At 40.2% G+C, this 18,250-nt stretch overlaps 1 protein-coding gene and 1 pseudogene across 10 annotated transcripts in view; one reads left to right on the top strand and one right to left on the bottom strand.

The window, feature by feature from the left end:
• Nucleotides 1-1,940: 1,940 nt before the first annotated feature.
• Nucleotides 1,941-4,739, bottom strand: LOC112298041 (nuclear nucleic acid-binding protein C1D pseudogene; annotated as a pseudogene).
• A 5,544-nt stretch (nt 4,740-10,283) lies between these two features.
• Nucleotides 10,284-18,250, top strand: part of BIRC6 (baculoviral IAP repeat containing 6) — a 199,338-nt gene continuing 191,371 nt past the window's right edge. For 7 of the 10 annotated variants that reach the window (XM_053924548.2, XM_024552635.4, XM_045189317.3 and 4 more), the window contains exon 1: nt 10,346-10,730. In XM_053924548.2, the coding sequence (XP_053780523.1) occupies nt 10,406-10,730 (325 nt within the window). In that variant the 5' untranslated portion in view covers nt 10,346-10,405. Of the gene's footprint in view, nt 10,731-18,250 lie in introns of all 10 variants that reach the window. The other 3 variants (XM_053924549.1, XR_008426870.2, XM_053924547.1) reach the window with 3 other exon arrangements.

Below are 18,250 nucleotides of genomic sequence, written 5' to 3'. Positions count from 1 at the left end.
AATGCCACATTGAGCTTTTCTCCGTAAATAATGGCTGCTCTTATGAAAAAGGCACCAGGCTTTCCCTATGATTATTTTATGTCAAATTCAGAAATGGAAGATGTTTAATATGCTTTACTTCCTGTGAGTATGGTTTGCCCATGAAGGAGACCTGAGCCCAGGTAAGTATAGTGAGTTGCTCTTACTTTTGCTTCCAATCTTCTAGCTCTTTGCTTCTTGAAATATGGTCTAGGCATATTGGCCTCAGAGCTGGGAACTTCTTAAGTGGAGAATCTAAGACCCTTACCCCAAGAATCTATATTTTAACAAGATTCCTAAGCCTTGAAAAATTTAAGAACCTGTGTTCCTAGGAAGGGGTCCATAGAAATAGGCACTCATTCCAGAATGGAAAGAGATTGTAGTCAAAGAGTTTCCAACCCTCGCTGGTATCAAACCCCACAGGGTGCATGTGTAAGGACATAGATTCCGTAAGATTCTAATTTTATAGGTCTAGAGTGGGGCTGCAGAATGACTCTGACGCTGCCAACACATAAAATGACATTTGGAAACTGCTTATTTTGTCCAGTTTCATAATTCAACACAGGAGGCGACTGAGTTAGGAAGATTTAGCAGCTTGCTCATAGTCACTAGTGACAAAGCTGCACTAGAAAAGAATTCTTTTGGAACGAGGTGGAGGGAGATTATAAGTGTTAAAATTTATATTTTCATTCTGGTATGTACTTTTAAAAAACATTTTATTATGAAAAATTTCACACTCAAAAGTTGAGAGGATTCATAGTAAACATTTGTATCCTGACCACTTAGATTCCATCGTTACCATTTTATGATACTTGCTTTATCATATAGCTGCCCATTTGGATTTATGCCTTCAGCCATCCATCCACCTGTCCATGCATCCACTCAACTCACCCACCCATGGGTGCGTGCATGCATCCATCCATTGTTTTGGATGCACTGCAAAGTAAATTGCACATCAGTACATTTTCCCAAACACTGCATCATACATATGAGATCATTTGTTTGATTTCTCATTTTATACAGTATCACACACTTTCCATAGAAAAGGCTAGAAAATCATGAGGATAGCAGAAGTAAAAAAAAAAAACAGTAAAAATATGTAAAAGAAAGAAACTGAGAAACATTGCCACATTTGAAGATAATTAACTCCAGTTTTTGAAGTACCAAAAAAACCTCATAAAAACCTAGAACCTAGTAAGTTTATGCAAATTACTACAGAGACTTATTATTTTTCTTCCCAGAACATTTGCATCCTTTATTAATAGGATACAGACATTGTGCCAAAATTCAGCCATTAATATACAACCTCGTTTCCTATCTAAAATTATTATAGTATTTTTTACTTTAAATGATACATAGAGGCAAAGTGCAAAGAATTAAAACATAACTTTAAAGTCTTAAATTCACACTTCAAATGTCAAAACAAACCATTTCCAAAATCATGGAAACATGATGAAGTAACTACACAGAAAGAAAAAATGGACATTTAAATAATTTCATTTTTCTTGTATATAGGGAAAAGGGTACATTTATACTTCAGCCTTCAGATATCGTACTTCATAAAGTCATTATTCATTTAAAATAGACAACCTTTTACAAAAGCCATTTAACGTAAATTTCATAGTTGCCTATAAAATAATACTTGAAAGATTAACCTATATAAGGAAATATGAGTTCTGTCAAAAGAGATGGTAAACTACAAATAAAAATAACCTCACAGTGCTCTATAGGAAAATTAATAAAGATAACTTAATTTTTCTGGGAAAAATGTATTTGGCATTATAAATTTAAATGTAAATTTTACATATGAATTCAATAAAGAATATATTTAAACCTTGCATTGCTACATAATCATCATCCACTTTGCTTAAAACAATAAAAATGGTGTACTTTTTGACCATGTATACATCAAAACCAAAAGATTAATTTTTACTTTTTCCTTTATTGGCAATGCTGGATGAAATTTTACATTTTGGTTCCCAAAAGGCATTTTTTACAAATTTTGAAGCTGTTTTACATTTATTTATTAATTATTTTAGTTGAATTTATTGGGGTTACATTAATCAAATTATAACATGTAGATTGAAGTCTACGATTCTATAACACATCATCTGCATATCGCACTGTGTATTCAGCACCCAAAGTCAGGCCTCCATCTGTCACCATCAGTCACCCCCTGTCCCTCTTCTGCCCCACCTCCCTTTCCCTGTGGCAACCACCACACTGTTGTCTGTGTCTATGAGTTTGTGCGTGTGTGTGTGTGCTTAATCCCTCACTTATTCCACCCAGCCCCCACAGCCCCTCCCCTCGGACAGCTGTCAGTCTGTTCTCTGTCTCTGTGAGTCTGCTTCATTTTGTTTGTTTTTTAAATTAGATTCCACATATAAGTGAAATTATATGGTGCATATTTGTCTTCCTCTGACTGGCTTATTTCACTTAGCATAATACTCTCTGGGTCCATCCGTGTTGTCACAATAGGTAATTTTTTTTTCTTTTTTTATGGCCGCAGAGTAGTTTATTATGTAAATGTGCCACAGCTGTCTTGTTCACTCGTCTACTGTTGGGCACTTGAGCTGCTTTCAAATCTTGGCTGTTGTAAAAAGTGCAGCAAGGAACATCGGGGTGCGTACAGGGTGGGCGAAAGTGGATTTACAGTGGTGAGTATGCAAAACATAGACTTTATTCTTGTATTACTATTTCTTAATTATTGTAATACTTATTTGTATTACAGCTGTAAACCTAGTTTTGCCCACCCTTGAATATTCTTTTGAAGTAGTGTTTTGGGTTTCTTTGGATATGTTACCAGAAGCAGAATCACTAGGTCATAAGGCAGTTCCATTTTTAATTTTTTGAGAAAATTCCATACTGTTTCCCACAGTGTCTGCACCAGTCTACATTCCCACCAACAGTGCACGACGGTTCCCTTTTCTCCACAACCTCACCAGCCCTTATTTGTTGATTCACTGATGATAGCCATTCTGACTTGTGTGAGGTGATATCTCATTGCGGTTTTATTTTGCATTTCTCTGATGATTAGTGACGTCGAGCATCTTATCATATGTCTATAGACCATCTGTATGTCCTCTTTGGAGAAGTGTCTATTCAGGTCTTTTGCCTCTTCTAAATTTTGGATTATTTGTTTTTTTGGTTTTGAGCCAGCCTATTCTTTGTCTGTTATTTCCTTGACTCTTTTCACACGTACTCAGATTCTTTCCAATTCCTGCTTTACTGGATGTTCCTTAGGATTAACTCCCTGAGTTGCCAAATAAACCTAAAATACTGAATTTAGTGTGTAAACAGAAATTCAGTATTTGCTTTTGCTTGTTCAAGTGGGTCCAACTTCTGCGAGAACTCATTTCTATAAACAAACATCATGATGTTCAGCATCTCCCCTACAGCATCCAGAGCACCAATGGATTCCTCAAAGGTTGATAAATACTCATGAATTTCTGCTGGATAGTCTTAATGTCTCCTGCCATTATGATGAACTTTCACTGGACCTTCCACTCCTGTCTCCTGGAATGCAGTCTAGGCACTGACTTCAATCTAGGCGAGCCCTTTTTTAAAAACAGTACTTCCTAAATAGGCATTAACTTCATAAGTTTGATTTTTTGCACTAGATACAATATTTGGAGTTAACATGCTATTGTTCCCCCTGACAGCATTTCCCTCCTGTAATATAAACATCCTGTAACAGCCCGAGCTCTGGCCTCTTTCCAGGACACCAGGATACCTCTGGTATGAAACAAAGCTGTATCTGGAAAAACTGGGGATGGGGGTGGTGACTCTAATCCCTTCTTAATGATGAGGAACAAATGCGGATTGTGTTCCTGCTTTATTCTGGCAGTGAATCTTTAAAATCTTTCTAAAAATTGTGAAAAGAAATTGCCCTTTCCATAGACTTTAATTTTTAGAACATTTTTAATTTTAAAATTGAGCATATGGTACAGATAATTCCCACATACCCCTTTCCCTGCACAGTTTCCCCTGTTAGTAATGTCTTGCATTTGTATGGTATGTTTGTTATAGTACATGAACCAATACTGATACACTATTATTAACTAAAGTCCATAGTTTACATTGACATTCCCTCTCTGTGAGTACACTGAACGGGGTTTGACAACTGCATAGTGTCCTGTATCCACCAGTATGGTACCCCACATAGTTTCACGGCCCTAGAAATCCTGTCCTCCACCTATTTATCCCTCCCTCTTCCCCACAAACTGCTGGCAACTACTGATCTTCTGGCTGTCCCTGTAGTTTTGCCTTTTCCAAATGCCATATAGTTGGAATCACAGTCTACAGTCTGTTCAGTTTGGCTTCTTTCTTTCACTTAGCAATATGCGTTTAGGGTTCCTCCATGCCCTTTGCAGCTTGATGATATATGCGTATTTCTTTTCATCACTGAATAATAATTTGTTGTACAGATGTACCACAGTTTGTTTCTTCCATCACTTATTAAAGGACATCTTAGTTGCTTCCAGGTTTTAGCAATTCTGAATACAGCTGCTGTAAATGTTTGTGTACAGGTTTTGTGTGAACATAATTGGGTAAATGGCTAGGACGGTGATTGCTGGACCGTACAGTGCAACTAGGTTTGGCTTTGTAAGAAATTGCCAACTGTCTTCCAAAGGGCTCTATCGTTTTGCATCCTCACCAGCACTTGGCATCGTCAGTTTTTTGGATTTTAGCCGTTCTAATAGGTGCGTAATGGGTACCATCTTAACCATTTGTAAGTGCACAGTTCAGTGGCATTAAGTACATTCACAGAATTCTTTGTATTTAGCAAAACCAAAACTCTACCTTTTAAACAGTAACTCCCCATTCTCTTTTCTCCCCAGCCCTTTCAAACACCACTCTACTTTCTGTCTCTATGAATCTGACTATTCAAGTACCTCATGTAAGTCAATCATAAGGTGTTTGTCCTTTGTGTCTGGCTTATTTCAGTCAGCATAATGTTCTCAGGTACATCTGTGTTGTCACGTATGTCAGAATTTCCTCCCTAACATATGCCCAAAGTCTTTTCTTTGTAATCTTTCCCACACCTTATTTTAGGGATGAAATAACTGAGGGGGAGATTTCCAAATTTGCTAAAATATCTTTGGTAAATAGTAGCATTTATTATTATTCTTAATTTTAATGGCCATATGTGTAGCAAGCATGATAGGGAAAGACCATAATGTGCATTTTCGTTCCCTTATTTTTTGGCCGCTTCTTTGTGCTCGGCGTTATAATGTATGTTTCTAATGGACATAGGCGTATAAGGTCATATGAGGATGTAAGGTCTTTCTCTCAAGGCATTCATAATTGGGTAGGGTTCATTTTGGTCATGAATTATAAAAACCGTTTGTATACAACCTGAGTTCAGAATTCCCAAGATATTTTGATAACTTGCATGGACTATATGTAACAAGAAATGCAAAATCACTTTAAAATCTACTACGTTAATCGACATTAATGATTACAGACTCAGCTGTATATATCTGACTGCTTCACAATTTGCTCGCTTACAGTAGGTCCAAGTAAGAAACTCCTGACACCCGAATCCTACTCTGTTCAACTAAACACAATCATTCAAGGCTATTATTTGTTGTTTTATAGATAAATATTACCAATTGTATGATTCTACTTTGATACTTTATAAACAGAAATCCATTAGTCATCTCAAAAAAAAAAGAATTTCCTTCACTTCCTCCAATTTTTAAATTACGATAAAATACACATAATATAAAATTTACTGTCTTAACCATTTTGAAGTGGACAATTCAGTGGTATTAAAGACATTCCTGATGTTGTGTCGCCATCACCATCATCCATCCACAGACTCTTTCCAGCTCGCAGAAACAAAACCCGGCACCTATTTAAGAAATAACTCTCCATTCTCTGGTCTCCGCAGCCTCTGGCAACCATCATTTTACTGTCTGTCTAGGAATTTGACTACTGCAAGGTCTCACGGAAACAGAATCATACAGTATTTGTCTTTCTGAGGCTGGCTTATTTCACTTAGCATAATATCCTCAAAGGTCGTCCATGCTGTAGCATAAGTCAGAATTCCCTTTCTCTTTAAGGCTGGATAATATTCCATTATTATTTATTTATGCATCTGTTTTTGATAGACACTTGGGTTCCTACCACAATCTAGCTATTGTGAATAACACTGTTCTGAACATGGGTGTACAGATATCTCTGAGACTCTGCTTTTACTTCTTTTGAGTTTATACCCAGAAGTGGAATTGCTGGATTATATGGTAATTCTGTTGAAAGTTCTTTGAGGAACTGCTATACTGTTTTTCCATAGCAACTGCACCATATATTCCCAGTGACAGTGCACAAGGGGCCCAATTTCTCCACGTCTTTGCTAACATTTATTTTCCTTTTTTTTTTTTTTGATTTTAATAGTAGCCATCCTAAAGACTATTAAGTGCTATCTCATTGTTGTTTTGTCCCAAGAGTGAATTTTAATGATACACATACTGGCTGTCAATATCAGGACAGACTGAAGGAATTCCTAGGAATCAGCCTTTCCATTGGAAATCATTAGAACTTCATCAGAGTCTGCTTTGTGACAAAGCAAACCGGCCTGAAACTTTGGAAGAGAGGGTAATTAATTTGGACATTAGGGTGATGATTTCTAATATATATAAGCTTAGAGATTCCTTCATTGACATCAAAGGTTTTTAATGCAATGTTTGTATATGGCTCAAGTGTGTGTGTGGGTGTGGTAGGTTTTTCTGGAGTGTGTTATAAATGTGCCCAGATTCTAGCCCCCATGGCACGACCTCTGCCACCCATTCAGAATCCCCCTAGCATTTACTAGGGAACCCTTAGGGATAGTGTTTTCTATGTAAGCTCTAGAGTCAGTTTTGCGTCTCTCTCTGCTCCCATGTAGCTCCAGACACAGTCATCCTCCCAGCCCGAGCCCCTGCTTACTCCTCCATCAATCAATACCTGCAAATCTGGGGCAGCTAGTCTCTCAGGCCTCAGCCTCTCCTCTTCCCCCTAAAGACGGGTGTTCTACTACCAGTCTGCACAAGGGAAAGAGAGGGGTGGAGGTGAGAAATTGGTCTCTCTCGGCTTATTATTTCTTTTTCTTGCTTTGTTTCAGTGACTTCCATTAAGTTCCAAAACTTCCAGTACTGTGTTGAAAAGGAGTATTGAGAATGGATGTCCTTGCCTTATTTGTCCCTGATTTTAGAGGGAAAGCATTCAGTTTTTACCCATAAGTAAGCTGTTTGTTGTAGGGTTTTTTTTTTTTTTTGTAGATTTTTTTTTAGTAAGTGGAGGAAATTTCTCTTTTTAGTTTGCTTATTTTTTTTCCCCTTGAATGGATGTTGGAGTATGTCAGATGCTTTTTCTGTATCAATCAGGCCTGCTTTCTGAATCCACATTTCTGATTCCAGCAAATTCCCCTTCCCAGAAAGGTGGTCAGTGGGAATTTGTACTTCCTCTAGGTGAACACCACCTATGCCCAAGATGGTTTGGCTAGAGACACTCAAAAGGCCATCACTTCAAAATAGACTGGCCCTGAAAATCAGTACATTTTCTATGTTAGGAGAATTTGCTCTCAAGTCCGTGTGCAGAAAGACATCAACAACATAGTTGATGTTGAACTTGACTCAGTCTTGCTGTTTCATTTTTATGATCACTTTAAGTCAAGGAATCTTAACCTTGGTTCTGAAACACTTAACTGCAGTCTTTGAAGTCTCAGCAAGTGCTCAAACAAAAATACATTATGTATTCACAAAAACAGGCAACAAGTTACACTAAAGAGGGCTCTTTGAAACATTTGTTTTTCAGGCTTCTTTAGTCATCTGTTGTTCATGTTTAGTCAAATGTTGTTCATCTTTAACAACATTTGTGAAATGTTGTTAAAAGAATTAAATAGGATTTTTTTTTTTACCATAGAAGGGCTCAGAGGTTTGGATATGCTAATGTGTATTATAAATCTCCCAAGAGCGGAAATATATGGGAAGTTGTTTCCCAAATTCTTTGTGGAAGGATTTCATTTCAGAACATCTTCTGGGTAATTGTTGGCTGATAGCTGAACACAGTCCAAATTTACATAGAGAAAAGAAAAAAATATTTCCACCAATCCAAAAGAAAAGTAACCCAAGCTAACAAATATATGCCTCAGTTCTTTCATTATAGTACAACATTAAAGTACGCTGAGATTAAACGTAGAGTCCAGGTTACTAGTTTGTTTTCTGTCAGTAGGATGAGGGTCTGGATTTGCACTCTAGGCCTATTAAGGGAAATCTTTCAGATTAATGATTTATTTTGATTTTTATTTTTGGTTTTAGAGAGAGAGGAAGGAAGGGAGAAGAGAGATATAAATTGAGAGAGAAACACTGATTAGCTGCCTTCTGTAAGTGCCACCACCAGGGACCCAACCTGCAACCCAGGTATGTGCCCTGACCAGTAACTGAACAGTTGACCTTTCCGTTTGCTGGAGGACAGCCCAACCAACTGAACCAAACTGAATCTGGCTGGGGCCAGATTAAAGTTTGGCCCAAATGGGTCTTGGGAGAAAGACCCATTTCAAACGGGTCTTGAAGTGGCAGTTTTTACAGTTTCTGCATATGTCCTGAAATTAACAAAAAACTGTTTTAGAAGGACACTTCCTAGTTACATTTAGATTTGATTATTTGCACGAAGCCACTGAAGTTTTGAGCAGGAGGATTAAGTTAGGAGTATGGGTTCTGGGTCAAAGTGGCTAAATTCAAACTAGCTTGCTGTTATCTCTTCCGCAAAAGCTGTGAGATCTTGGACAAGTATTTACCTTCTCTGTTTGCTTTTTCTGCAGTTTACATGTACTTTTACATGTGCTTGTAAGAAATCTACGCAGGGCAAGTAATGATAAAATTACCATCTTCACACTCAGTAAAACATTCTCAGAATGTGTAAATGACTTGCCTAAATTCACAGATCAAGGAAGCCACAGCAACTCAAAAATCAGGTGTTCATTCAGACTTTAATACTTGGGTACTTTCCTTTTTATTTGTCTCCCAACATCAGATAGAAATGACGTATTCATTCCAAAATGAAATGAATTTATAGGTTATATAAGTACAACTTTGCATGTTAATAAATAGGTTTAAGACATAGTTGGAATAGTCCATGAAGATTTCCTGAAGAAGTCTGCAGGAATGTGGGAAGGCAATTAACTTTAACTTTTATTGAGCACCTACTGTATGTCAAATGCTATCCTACACATTTTACAAATGATTACTAATTCTCACAACAGCATTTTGATGAGGTTCTAAGGAACAGGAATGAATGATGCTTTCCAATATAATATAACAATTCCAAAGTATAGTTCTGTATCTTGATTGCATTGCACGAATCTACCATGTGATAAAATGACATAGAACCAAACACACATCATGTGAAATCCCTGCTTTTGTAAAATGATGTAATAAGTAAGTGTTGAGGGAAACTGGGTAAGTTTCACCTCTGTTCTGTCCTCAAGAATACTGGTTAAGTATTTTACGGAATGTGCAATTTGAGTCTGTCCAATGTTTTTCTCACAGATAGGGATTATGGGTTTCGGGGAGGCAGACCACAGAGGTCTGTACTATATTTGCAACTGTGAATCTAATAATTATTTCGAAATTAAAATAAAAATGTAGTTATTCTTCAAAGGGGATGATTAGTAAATTTAGTTGACTAGAGTCCCCAGGACACCCACGCACACTTATTAACAATTCACATAACTGCATTTGCTTGGAATGTGGATAGGGAAATTAGACTTAATCATAAGCTCCCAGCACCTCATATAGGGCACTTCTGTTCAACAAAATGATTCAGGGTGGGAGGCGCGTTGTAATAGGCACGGGTTTGGGGAGGTCGTTCGGTTTCTCCAAAATCAGACCAGAAGTTTCTCGGACTGTTTACTCTCAGATTAGAGCCATGGCCTGGACCCTGGGTCTCTTTCCGGGCCACCGCCGAGCAGATGCACTTAGAGTGCTGGGAACCTTTTGGGCACAGCCGGAATTGCAGCAAAGGGGCCTCAGGGAACACCTTGGACCGGGTTCCCTGCCTAGCAGAAACACACGAAGGCCTAACCTCCCCTGGCCAGAAGTCCAGGGAGCAGCAACTACCCCGGCTCAAAGAATCTGGGACCTTGCGGTCGCGGAGCTGCGGAGACCAGCCGCGCTAGGCACGCGCGAGCCCTCCCGCGCATGCTCCACTGGCCCGCCTCCGACTCCCGTCCCCGCCCCCGCCCCGCCCCCGCCCCGCCCCTCCCCGCCTCTGTTGCTCTTTCGCCCCCTACTCAGCCAGCCACCTCCCAGCTCGGCCCCTCCGGGAGCGCTCAGGACGTCCCGCGTGCGTGCCGGCGCCTGACTTCACTTCCGGCTAACGCGCTCCGCTTGCCCCCTGGCCCCGGATGGTGACTGGTGGTGGTGTTGCACCTCCCGGGACTGTCACTGAGCCGCTTCCCAGTGTGATTGTGCTGAGTGCAGGCCGGAAGATGGCGGCTGCGGCTGCGGCGGCCTCGGGCTCGGGCTGCTCCTCGGCGGCGGGGGCGGGAGCGGCCGGGGTGTCGGAGTGGCTAGTGCTGCGGGACGGCTGCTTGCGCTGCGACAGCGACGGGCTGCACAGCCTCTCCTACCACCCGGCGCTCAACGCCATCCTGGCCGTCACCAGTCGCGGGACCATCAAAGTCATCGACGGCACCTCGGGGGCCACTCTGCAGGCCTCTGCGCTCAGCGGTGAGTGTGCGGCACGCCGGGCGCGGGCCGGGCGCGCTGCGGAAGGAGCCGGGCCAGCGAGATGCCCGGGAAGGAAGCCGCCCAGCCCCGGGGCTCGGCCTCCGGAGGAGGGGAAGCGGCGTAGCGGGAGCGGGGTGGCGGGAGGGCTGGGCTGGGGGCTCAGGCCTGGCTGTAAAGGCGAGTCCGGAAGCTGATAGAAGGGGACCGTAGGACTTGGGTTTTTCAGCGCTGCAGCTGGGAAGGAAAGACTGGCGAGTTAGGGAGTGGTGGGAGTTGCCTTTCGGGCCTTGGGCGTCCGGTATAGGTTGATCCTGTGGAATAGGTGAGGAGGCCTCGGATCTCAGCGCTGGAGAAGGCCAGGACCCCGGGGAGGTCCTGGGGAAAGTGTCTGTACTGTCTTCAGCCAGATCAGAGGGGAAAAGGGTCGAAGGGATGGTCCGGAAGAGAGGAGCTGGTGACCGGAGGCAAGAGTTCGAGCCGGCCTCCAAGCTCTCCCTTCTTGAGGATAGAAGTAGGTCCCCGGCTGTTCCTAGGACCTCCAGGTGCTGGGATGTACCGCGGCGGTCTTCGAGCCAGGAGTGGGAGTGGGAATGGGGTGGGGGCGGGGTGCTCTGTAGTGGGGGTAGGGTGGGAAGTAGGCGGACTAAGCTGCCTGAACTGTTCTGTCGAAGACTTGAGGACTCTGGCGGACGCCATGGAAGACCAGACCTAGCTCCGGACTTCCAACTTCTACCTCCCCACTGACGAGAAACTCGGAACCTGCGGTGTATGAAATGTAGATTCCTTTGGGTTCATAATGAGGTGAAACTTTAGGCCCTTGCTACTTGTTTTACCGTAGGGAGCCGAAAGTTGGGTCTGGGAGGTATGCCTGAGTCTCACCAATGGAAGAGAGCAGTTCTGGGTGGTGTACACAAGGTGGTCCAGGGACTGGACTTATCTGCAAGAGGTGAACGCTCATTGCGCTGGAGGGGAGTGTTGGAATTGCCCTGGCCAAGTCACGTTTGGCTGAGATGACATTTCATTTGCGGTTTAATGAGCGACTTAATTTAGATTTGTAAATTGAGATTGAAAAGTGAGTATATATGAGTGAGTTAGACTCATGCACAGATTTATAATATATACAACGATGCATTTAGCCAAGTGGAAGTAATGTGGCCTACCGATTTACATGTATTTTAACAATAGACAAATTAGGAAATGATGTTATTTAGTTTACTTATGAGTAATAAGGCACTTTAAGGAAATGGTAATTTAGGGATACAAAGATAAAAATAAGGGATTTAATTTTTGTTGATATAAGAGTTGTGAAAAAAATGACTTATAGCTATAGAATGTAAACCTGTATAGAATATTTAAGGCCTAAGAGAAAGTTTTGGGTTGTAGTCTTGTAATTTTTCCCTTCTTGGCCTAAAGGACAGGAGGGGTGCCGTAGATGTAGCGATGAGCAGTTACTGCAACTTGGACCTAACAACTTGTGTGAGAGGGAAATACTCATTAGTATTCAATATTGATAGCCTCTTAAATTCACTTAAAATATTTAAAATTCAGGAAGGTATAAAGAATAATTATGATCCCCCAGTAAATTTAAGAAATAAAGCTTTACAGAGAGAGTTGAAGCCTCAGTGCCCCTTCTGGATTGCATTCCTCCAACCTTCCTCCTTCCATGAACATTACCTTTAATTTGATTTTACCAGTGTCATACATGTCTTTATGCTTTTTAGTATGTACCTGTATCTTTAAACAATATCTAATACTGTGTTTCATGATTTTAAACGTTGAATAAGTGCTGTCATAGTATAGGTGTATGGATTTCTATAAAAGGCCATATTAACAAAAGTCTTAAAATGTTTTCTATAGAAACAGGAGCCTCTCCCTGGCGGGTGTGGCTCAGTTGGCTGGAGCATTGTCTAGTAACAGAAAGGTTGCAGGTTCTATACCCAGTCCAGGGAGGCAACTGATTCGTGCTTTTCTCTTACATAGATGTTTCTCTTTCTCCCTTCCTCTCTCTCTAAAAGCAATGAAAACTTGTCCTCAGGTGAGTATTAAAAAAAAAAAAAGTCTCACAGGGTTTTTTATCTGGTGGCCACGTTTGAGAAAAATAACGTGCTAGAATTTGTTCTAAGTGGTTGGGGAAATTGTACATCTATGTATGTGTCCGTTCATAAAAGGGAAAAATAGTCACTCTACTGGTAGATTACTAAAAGGGAGAGTTTTGGGTGCATAACACACGTGTGAAGATAGATGTATAAAACCTAGCACTGATTCCGGATGACTTAGTCGGGGTTTGTTGGGGCATTTGTTAACTGGAAATGTACGGGACTGCACACGATTGCAGATGCTCATACACTGAGGATTGACTATGTAACTAAAAATATGTAGAAGAGCTATGGCAAACAAAGGGATTACAGAAAAAGTTTGAAATGAACAGTGAACAAATTCTGAAATGTTTTCATATGTGAGAAGTGCGGTTTACTAGTAATAAGTATCAGAGGGTGTATAGGGTCATGTGTATGTCATCTATTCAGATTACAGAGGGAGTGTTGCAGTTTATGTTTTGCCTGGAATATGCAGGTATTAAGTAGGTTTGCTTTTAATGTAATAAGAGGGTGAAAGTTCTATAAATAGAATGGAGAAAAGGTGTCCATAGTGATCATGGTCCTAACATGACCCCTCTTCCCAGTTCATGGGCAGTGAGCAACCCCAGAGGAAAGACATCTTTGAGAGACTCAAGAGTGGTGTAAATGTAACCGTATAGGATTAGTGGGTGAGAGTGTGTTTGATGGATGAGCTCAGTTTATAGCGTAATGGGTGGCCTGTTAGTGTGGATTGGAAATTAGTGGATGGAAGCAGAACTTGTATATGTATCTATTCATTTGGGTGGCAAAAATGGTAAATTTTTAACTGTCTACTAGTATATATCTTCAAATTACCTGTGTCCAACATAAAATGTTTGTAAATACACTTTCATTAGATTAAGGAGCTATGTGTATATATGTTGGTTAGGCAAGTATTTACTCCCTGTTAGTGTTTTAGAATTAAGATTTCTGATTCCTTGGCCTGGCATTAAATGACCTCCATGATCTGGCCTCTACCAGTCTCTCTAGTCTTGTTTTCCTGTTTTGTGGAACTGGTTCATTTAATTTCCTTTTCCAACTCCAATACTTTTGTCCTTTCTTGGAGTGCACCAACTTCTCTGGACGATTAGACATATCTCACCCATTTTTCAAGCTCTAGAGCTGATCCTGATTTCTGATTCTTTTAGTCTGAGTGGTCCACTGGTCCCCTAAGTGCGTAATGTCCTATTAATATCTGTTGCCAACTTATTATTTGTGGTATGTTTTCTGTTTAGAACTATTTAAGTTTCATTTTATTTAGCTTTTTGTGAGTATGTGATGCCTGTTTTTCTGAAAGCTTGTCTGCTCGTTTATATCCCTTCCTCAGTATGCCTGATACAAAATATTAATATTTTTTATCTGGTATAAACTAGTGAGTATGATAAATGAATGGATGCTTCCTTACATACTAACTGGTACACAAACACCTTCAGCTTTTTTTTCTTAAATAGATTTTTCAACAGCAGTTTTAGGTTCATAGAAAAATGAGGAGAAAAGGCAGGTTCCCATGTACCCCTCGAGCCCGTGTACACATACATACAACCTTCCTCACTATCAACATCTGACACCACAGTGGTATGTCTGTTACAATCAGTGAACCTGCATTAACACATCATTATTCACCCAAAATCCATAATTTACATTAGGGTTCACTCTCGGTGTTGTACATTCTGTGTGTTCTGACAAATACATATAATGTCACACAGAAGAGTTTCCACTGTCTTAAAAATCCCCTGTGCTCTTCCTGTCACCCCTTCCTCTGCCCTCCCCCTGGCAACCACCGATCTTTTCGCTGTCCCCACAGTTTTGCCTTTTCTAGAATGTTAAATAGTTGGAATCATAGAGTGTATCTAGCCTTCTCAGTCTGGCTTCTTCCACTTAGTAATGTGCATCTGAGTTTCCTCCATCTCTTTTTGTGGCTTCATAGCTCATTTCTTTTTAGCACTGAGTAATATTCCATTGTCCGGATGTACCACAGTTTTCTCTCTGTTCACCCACTGAAAAACATCTTGGTTGCTTCGAGGTTTTGGCAGTTACGGATAAAGCTGCTGTAATTATTTGCTTGCAGGATTTGGGGTGGAAGGAAGTTTTTACTTCGTTTTTGTAAATATCGAGGAACACGACTGCTGGATCATGTGGTAGGCAAATGTTTTAAAGGACTGTCTTCTAAAGCTGCTGTACTGTTTTGCATTCCAGCAGCAATGAATGAGAGTTCCTGTTGCTTCACATCTCATTAGCATGTGAGGTCAGTGTTTTGGGTTGTGGCCATTTGAAGAGGTGTGTAGTGCTATCTCATTGTTTTAATTTGCAGTTCCCTAATAACATGATGTTGAACATCTTTTCATGTGCTTATTTGTGGACTTCGGGTTTAAAAAATCAAAATAGCTTATATACGCTACATATAAGCTATATTTATATTACTAGATATTTGCTGAGTGTAGTAGATATTTTTGCTACAGATATTCTATTGAAATTGTAGTATTTTCTTCCGGTTTCCCATTTATATGGGAATGTACTGACTGAAATCTAATAATTACCGTATTTTTTGGACTATAAGATGCACCTAGGTTTTAGAGGACGAAAATAGGGGGGGGGGAAAACCCTGGTCTTCGCCCCAGCGAGCCAGGTAAGATACATTTGGACTATAAGACGCACCCCCATTTCCCTCCCAAATGGGGGGGAGGAGTGCGTGTTATAGTCCAAAAAATACGGTAGATGTAATATAAGAGCAGTAGTTTTTGTATCATCAGAGAAGTGTAAACTATGTAAGTTAATTGATTTTGAAGTTGAAATTGTTAAAAGAGCAAAGCGATGTGAAGAGCTGGTCGATTGGTATTTATTCACGCATTTACTGAACATGTGGGGTACAAAGTAAGCCATGGGGGTACAAAGTAAGGCAACATTTTGGCCTTCGAATGCATGCTTGGTGATGATTTTAGGTGAACCATTTTAACATAATGTCATAAGGTCTGTGATTTAGATATGCGGAATGCTGTGGTGAGTATAAAGGGGAGGGAGTTTCTTCAACCTGAGGGAAATGGAGAAGGTTTCCCAAAGGTTGCCTTTATGATCAGTTTTGAAAGATGAGATAGTGGGAGGGAATGTTGGAAGCATAATCATCTTAAGCCAAGGTATTCATACTTGCTTGTGCAGAGACATGTTGGTTTTTAAAAACATGGTGAGTTCAAGGATCAGAAGTTCTTGGGTGAGAGGGTTTGGTGTTCAGGTTATGTATAGGGATGGTTAGAGTTGAAGCTGAGAGATAGGGAAGGACTAGGTCATAATACGTTTTGCTAAGAAGTTTGGACTCCATGTGAATGGTAGGGAACCATTGTAGGTTATAACATGATCAAATTTGTTTTTAGTAAGAATTGAAGCTAGTGCCCAGGTGTGAGAAGTGATGAGAACATCATTAAGTTAGTTTGAGAGGCAGGAAAAACATAGTTTGGTGAGTGTTTGGATGAGAGAGATAGACAAGGTGAAATTATTTGTACTTAGGTTCCTACTTTGAGTAGGAATGATGTTTATTAACCTGAATAAGCAATACAGTGGTTCCTTTTAACCATGGTTGTGTTTTCCACGGTTTCTTCATAATGCAGTCAGCCATGATCTGAAAATATTAAATGGAAAATTGCAGAAATAAAGAATTTACAAGTTTTAAAATGTGCCCTGTTCTGAGTAGTGTGATGAAATCTCAAGCTGTCCACCTCCTTCTTTCCCTCCTGCTTTCCTCCTTTGTCCCACATATTGAGCTGTATATGCTACCCACCCATTAGTTACTTAGTAGCTGTCTGGTTTATCAGATCCACTGTCACGGTATTGCAGTTCTTGTGTTAAGTAACCCTTATTTTACTTAATAATGGCTCCAAAGCACAAGAGTAGCAGCAGTGCTGGCAGTTTAGAGATGCCAAAGAAAATCTGTAAAGTGCTTTCTTTAAGTGAAAAGATGAAAATTCTCGATTTAAGGAAAGAAATAATCGAATGCTGTATATGATAGGAAAGATCTATGATAAGCACAAATCTATCTGACATTGTGAAGAAGGAAAAAGAAATTTGTGTTAGTTTGCTGAGACACCACATTCACATAACTTTTATTACAGTGTATTGTTATAATTGTTCTATCTTATTATCAGTTGTTGCTGCTGATTTCTTTCTATGCCTAATTTATAAGTTACACTTTACCACAGGTATGCATGCATAGGAAAAAAGGCAGTCCATATAGGGTTAGGTACTATTTCTGCTTTCAGGCATCCACTGGGAGCCTTGGGATGTATTTTCATGTATAAAGGGGGACTACTGTACAAGAAGGGGAAAAGGCTGGGAGCAAGAGGGAGATCATGATTTCAGTTGCATTAATTTTGAGATCTTGAAGAACATCCAAGTAGAGATATCCAGAAGGCTTTTGGAAATTCAGGGTTGAAGCTTGAAGATTTGAAAAATAACAGATTTGGAAGTCATTGGCATTTATAGAGAAAACCTAGTGTAGTGATTAAGGATATTGGTTGGCTCTGGGGCCGTACTGAGTTCCAGTGTGTGATTCGCCACTTAGCTGTGCCTTAGATGCTTAACCTCTCTTTGTACTTCATAATTAATACCCAACTCATTGAGTTATTGGAAAGATCAAGTAAACTGATATGTGTAGACACTGCTTGAACCACCCACCAAAGCACTCAACAAATGTTACTTTTAATTACATAGTTCAGTTCATAAAGTGTCATTAGAGGTAATAAGATCAATTTGAAATCTACTCCTCCCCCAAATTCAGAAAGCTTTCTATAAGAGGTGACCCCTCAGCTGAGACTTGAGAGAAAAGGAGTTGAGTCAGATAGCGGGAACAGCATGAACAAGAGTAGAGGCATGATGCTGGTAATACTTGTTACAAGAGAGTGCAAAGCGTGAAGCAAGGAGTGATGAGATAGCCTGAGGAGCTTGGAGTTGGCTCCCCTGGGCTATAGCTCCCATATTTTTAAGTAGTAAAAGAACTACCAGTTTAAGGTAAAAAATCTGGGACCCTATTATGATAGGAGCTATATTTTTAGTATCAGGTAACACTACAACTCCCTTCTAGCTGGCTTTGCATTGAGATTTTTATGGAAACAGGCCAGTTAACAGTCATCATCTGTCCTCTAACTTCAAAAATTTTGTTGCTGTCATCTCACTTGTTCTTTTTGTCATTGTGGACTTGGTTAATGCCCTCTTATTTCTTCACTGTCTTTGCAGTGGGAGCTTGAGAGGAAGCAGAGATAAAAGTTTGTATATTGTTGTACTACATCCTTGTTGCCTAACTGACAGTTTGTAGTTGTAGCTGTGCTTAAGTTGTTGCACATTCGGTACTCTGAGCTTAGGAATGGGGCTATAACCGCAGCTAGACTGTAAACAATAATAGGTTTCTGTAATGTAGTATGA

This window comes from Desmodus rotundus, chromosome 5 (genome assembly GCF_022682495.2).
Source record: "Desmodus rotundus isolate HL8 chromosome 5, HLdesRot8A.1, whole genome shotgun sequence".
Taxonomy (NCBI): domain Eukaryota; kingdom Metazoa; phylum Chordata; class Mammalia; order Chiroptera; family Phyllostomidae; genus Desmodus; species Desmodus rotundus.
This window is presented reverse-complemented; position numbering and strand designations above follow the sequence as displayed.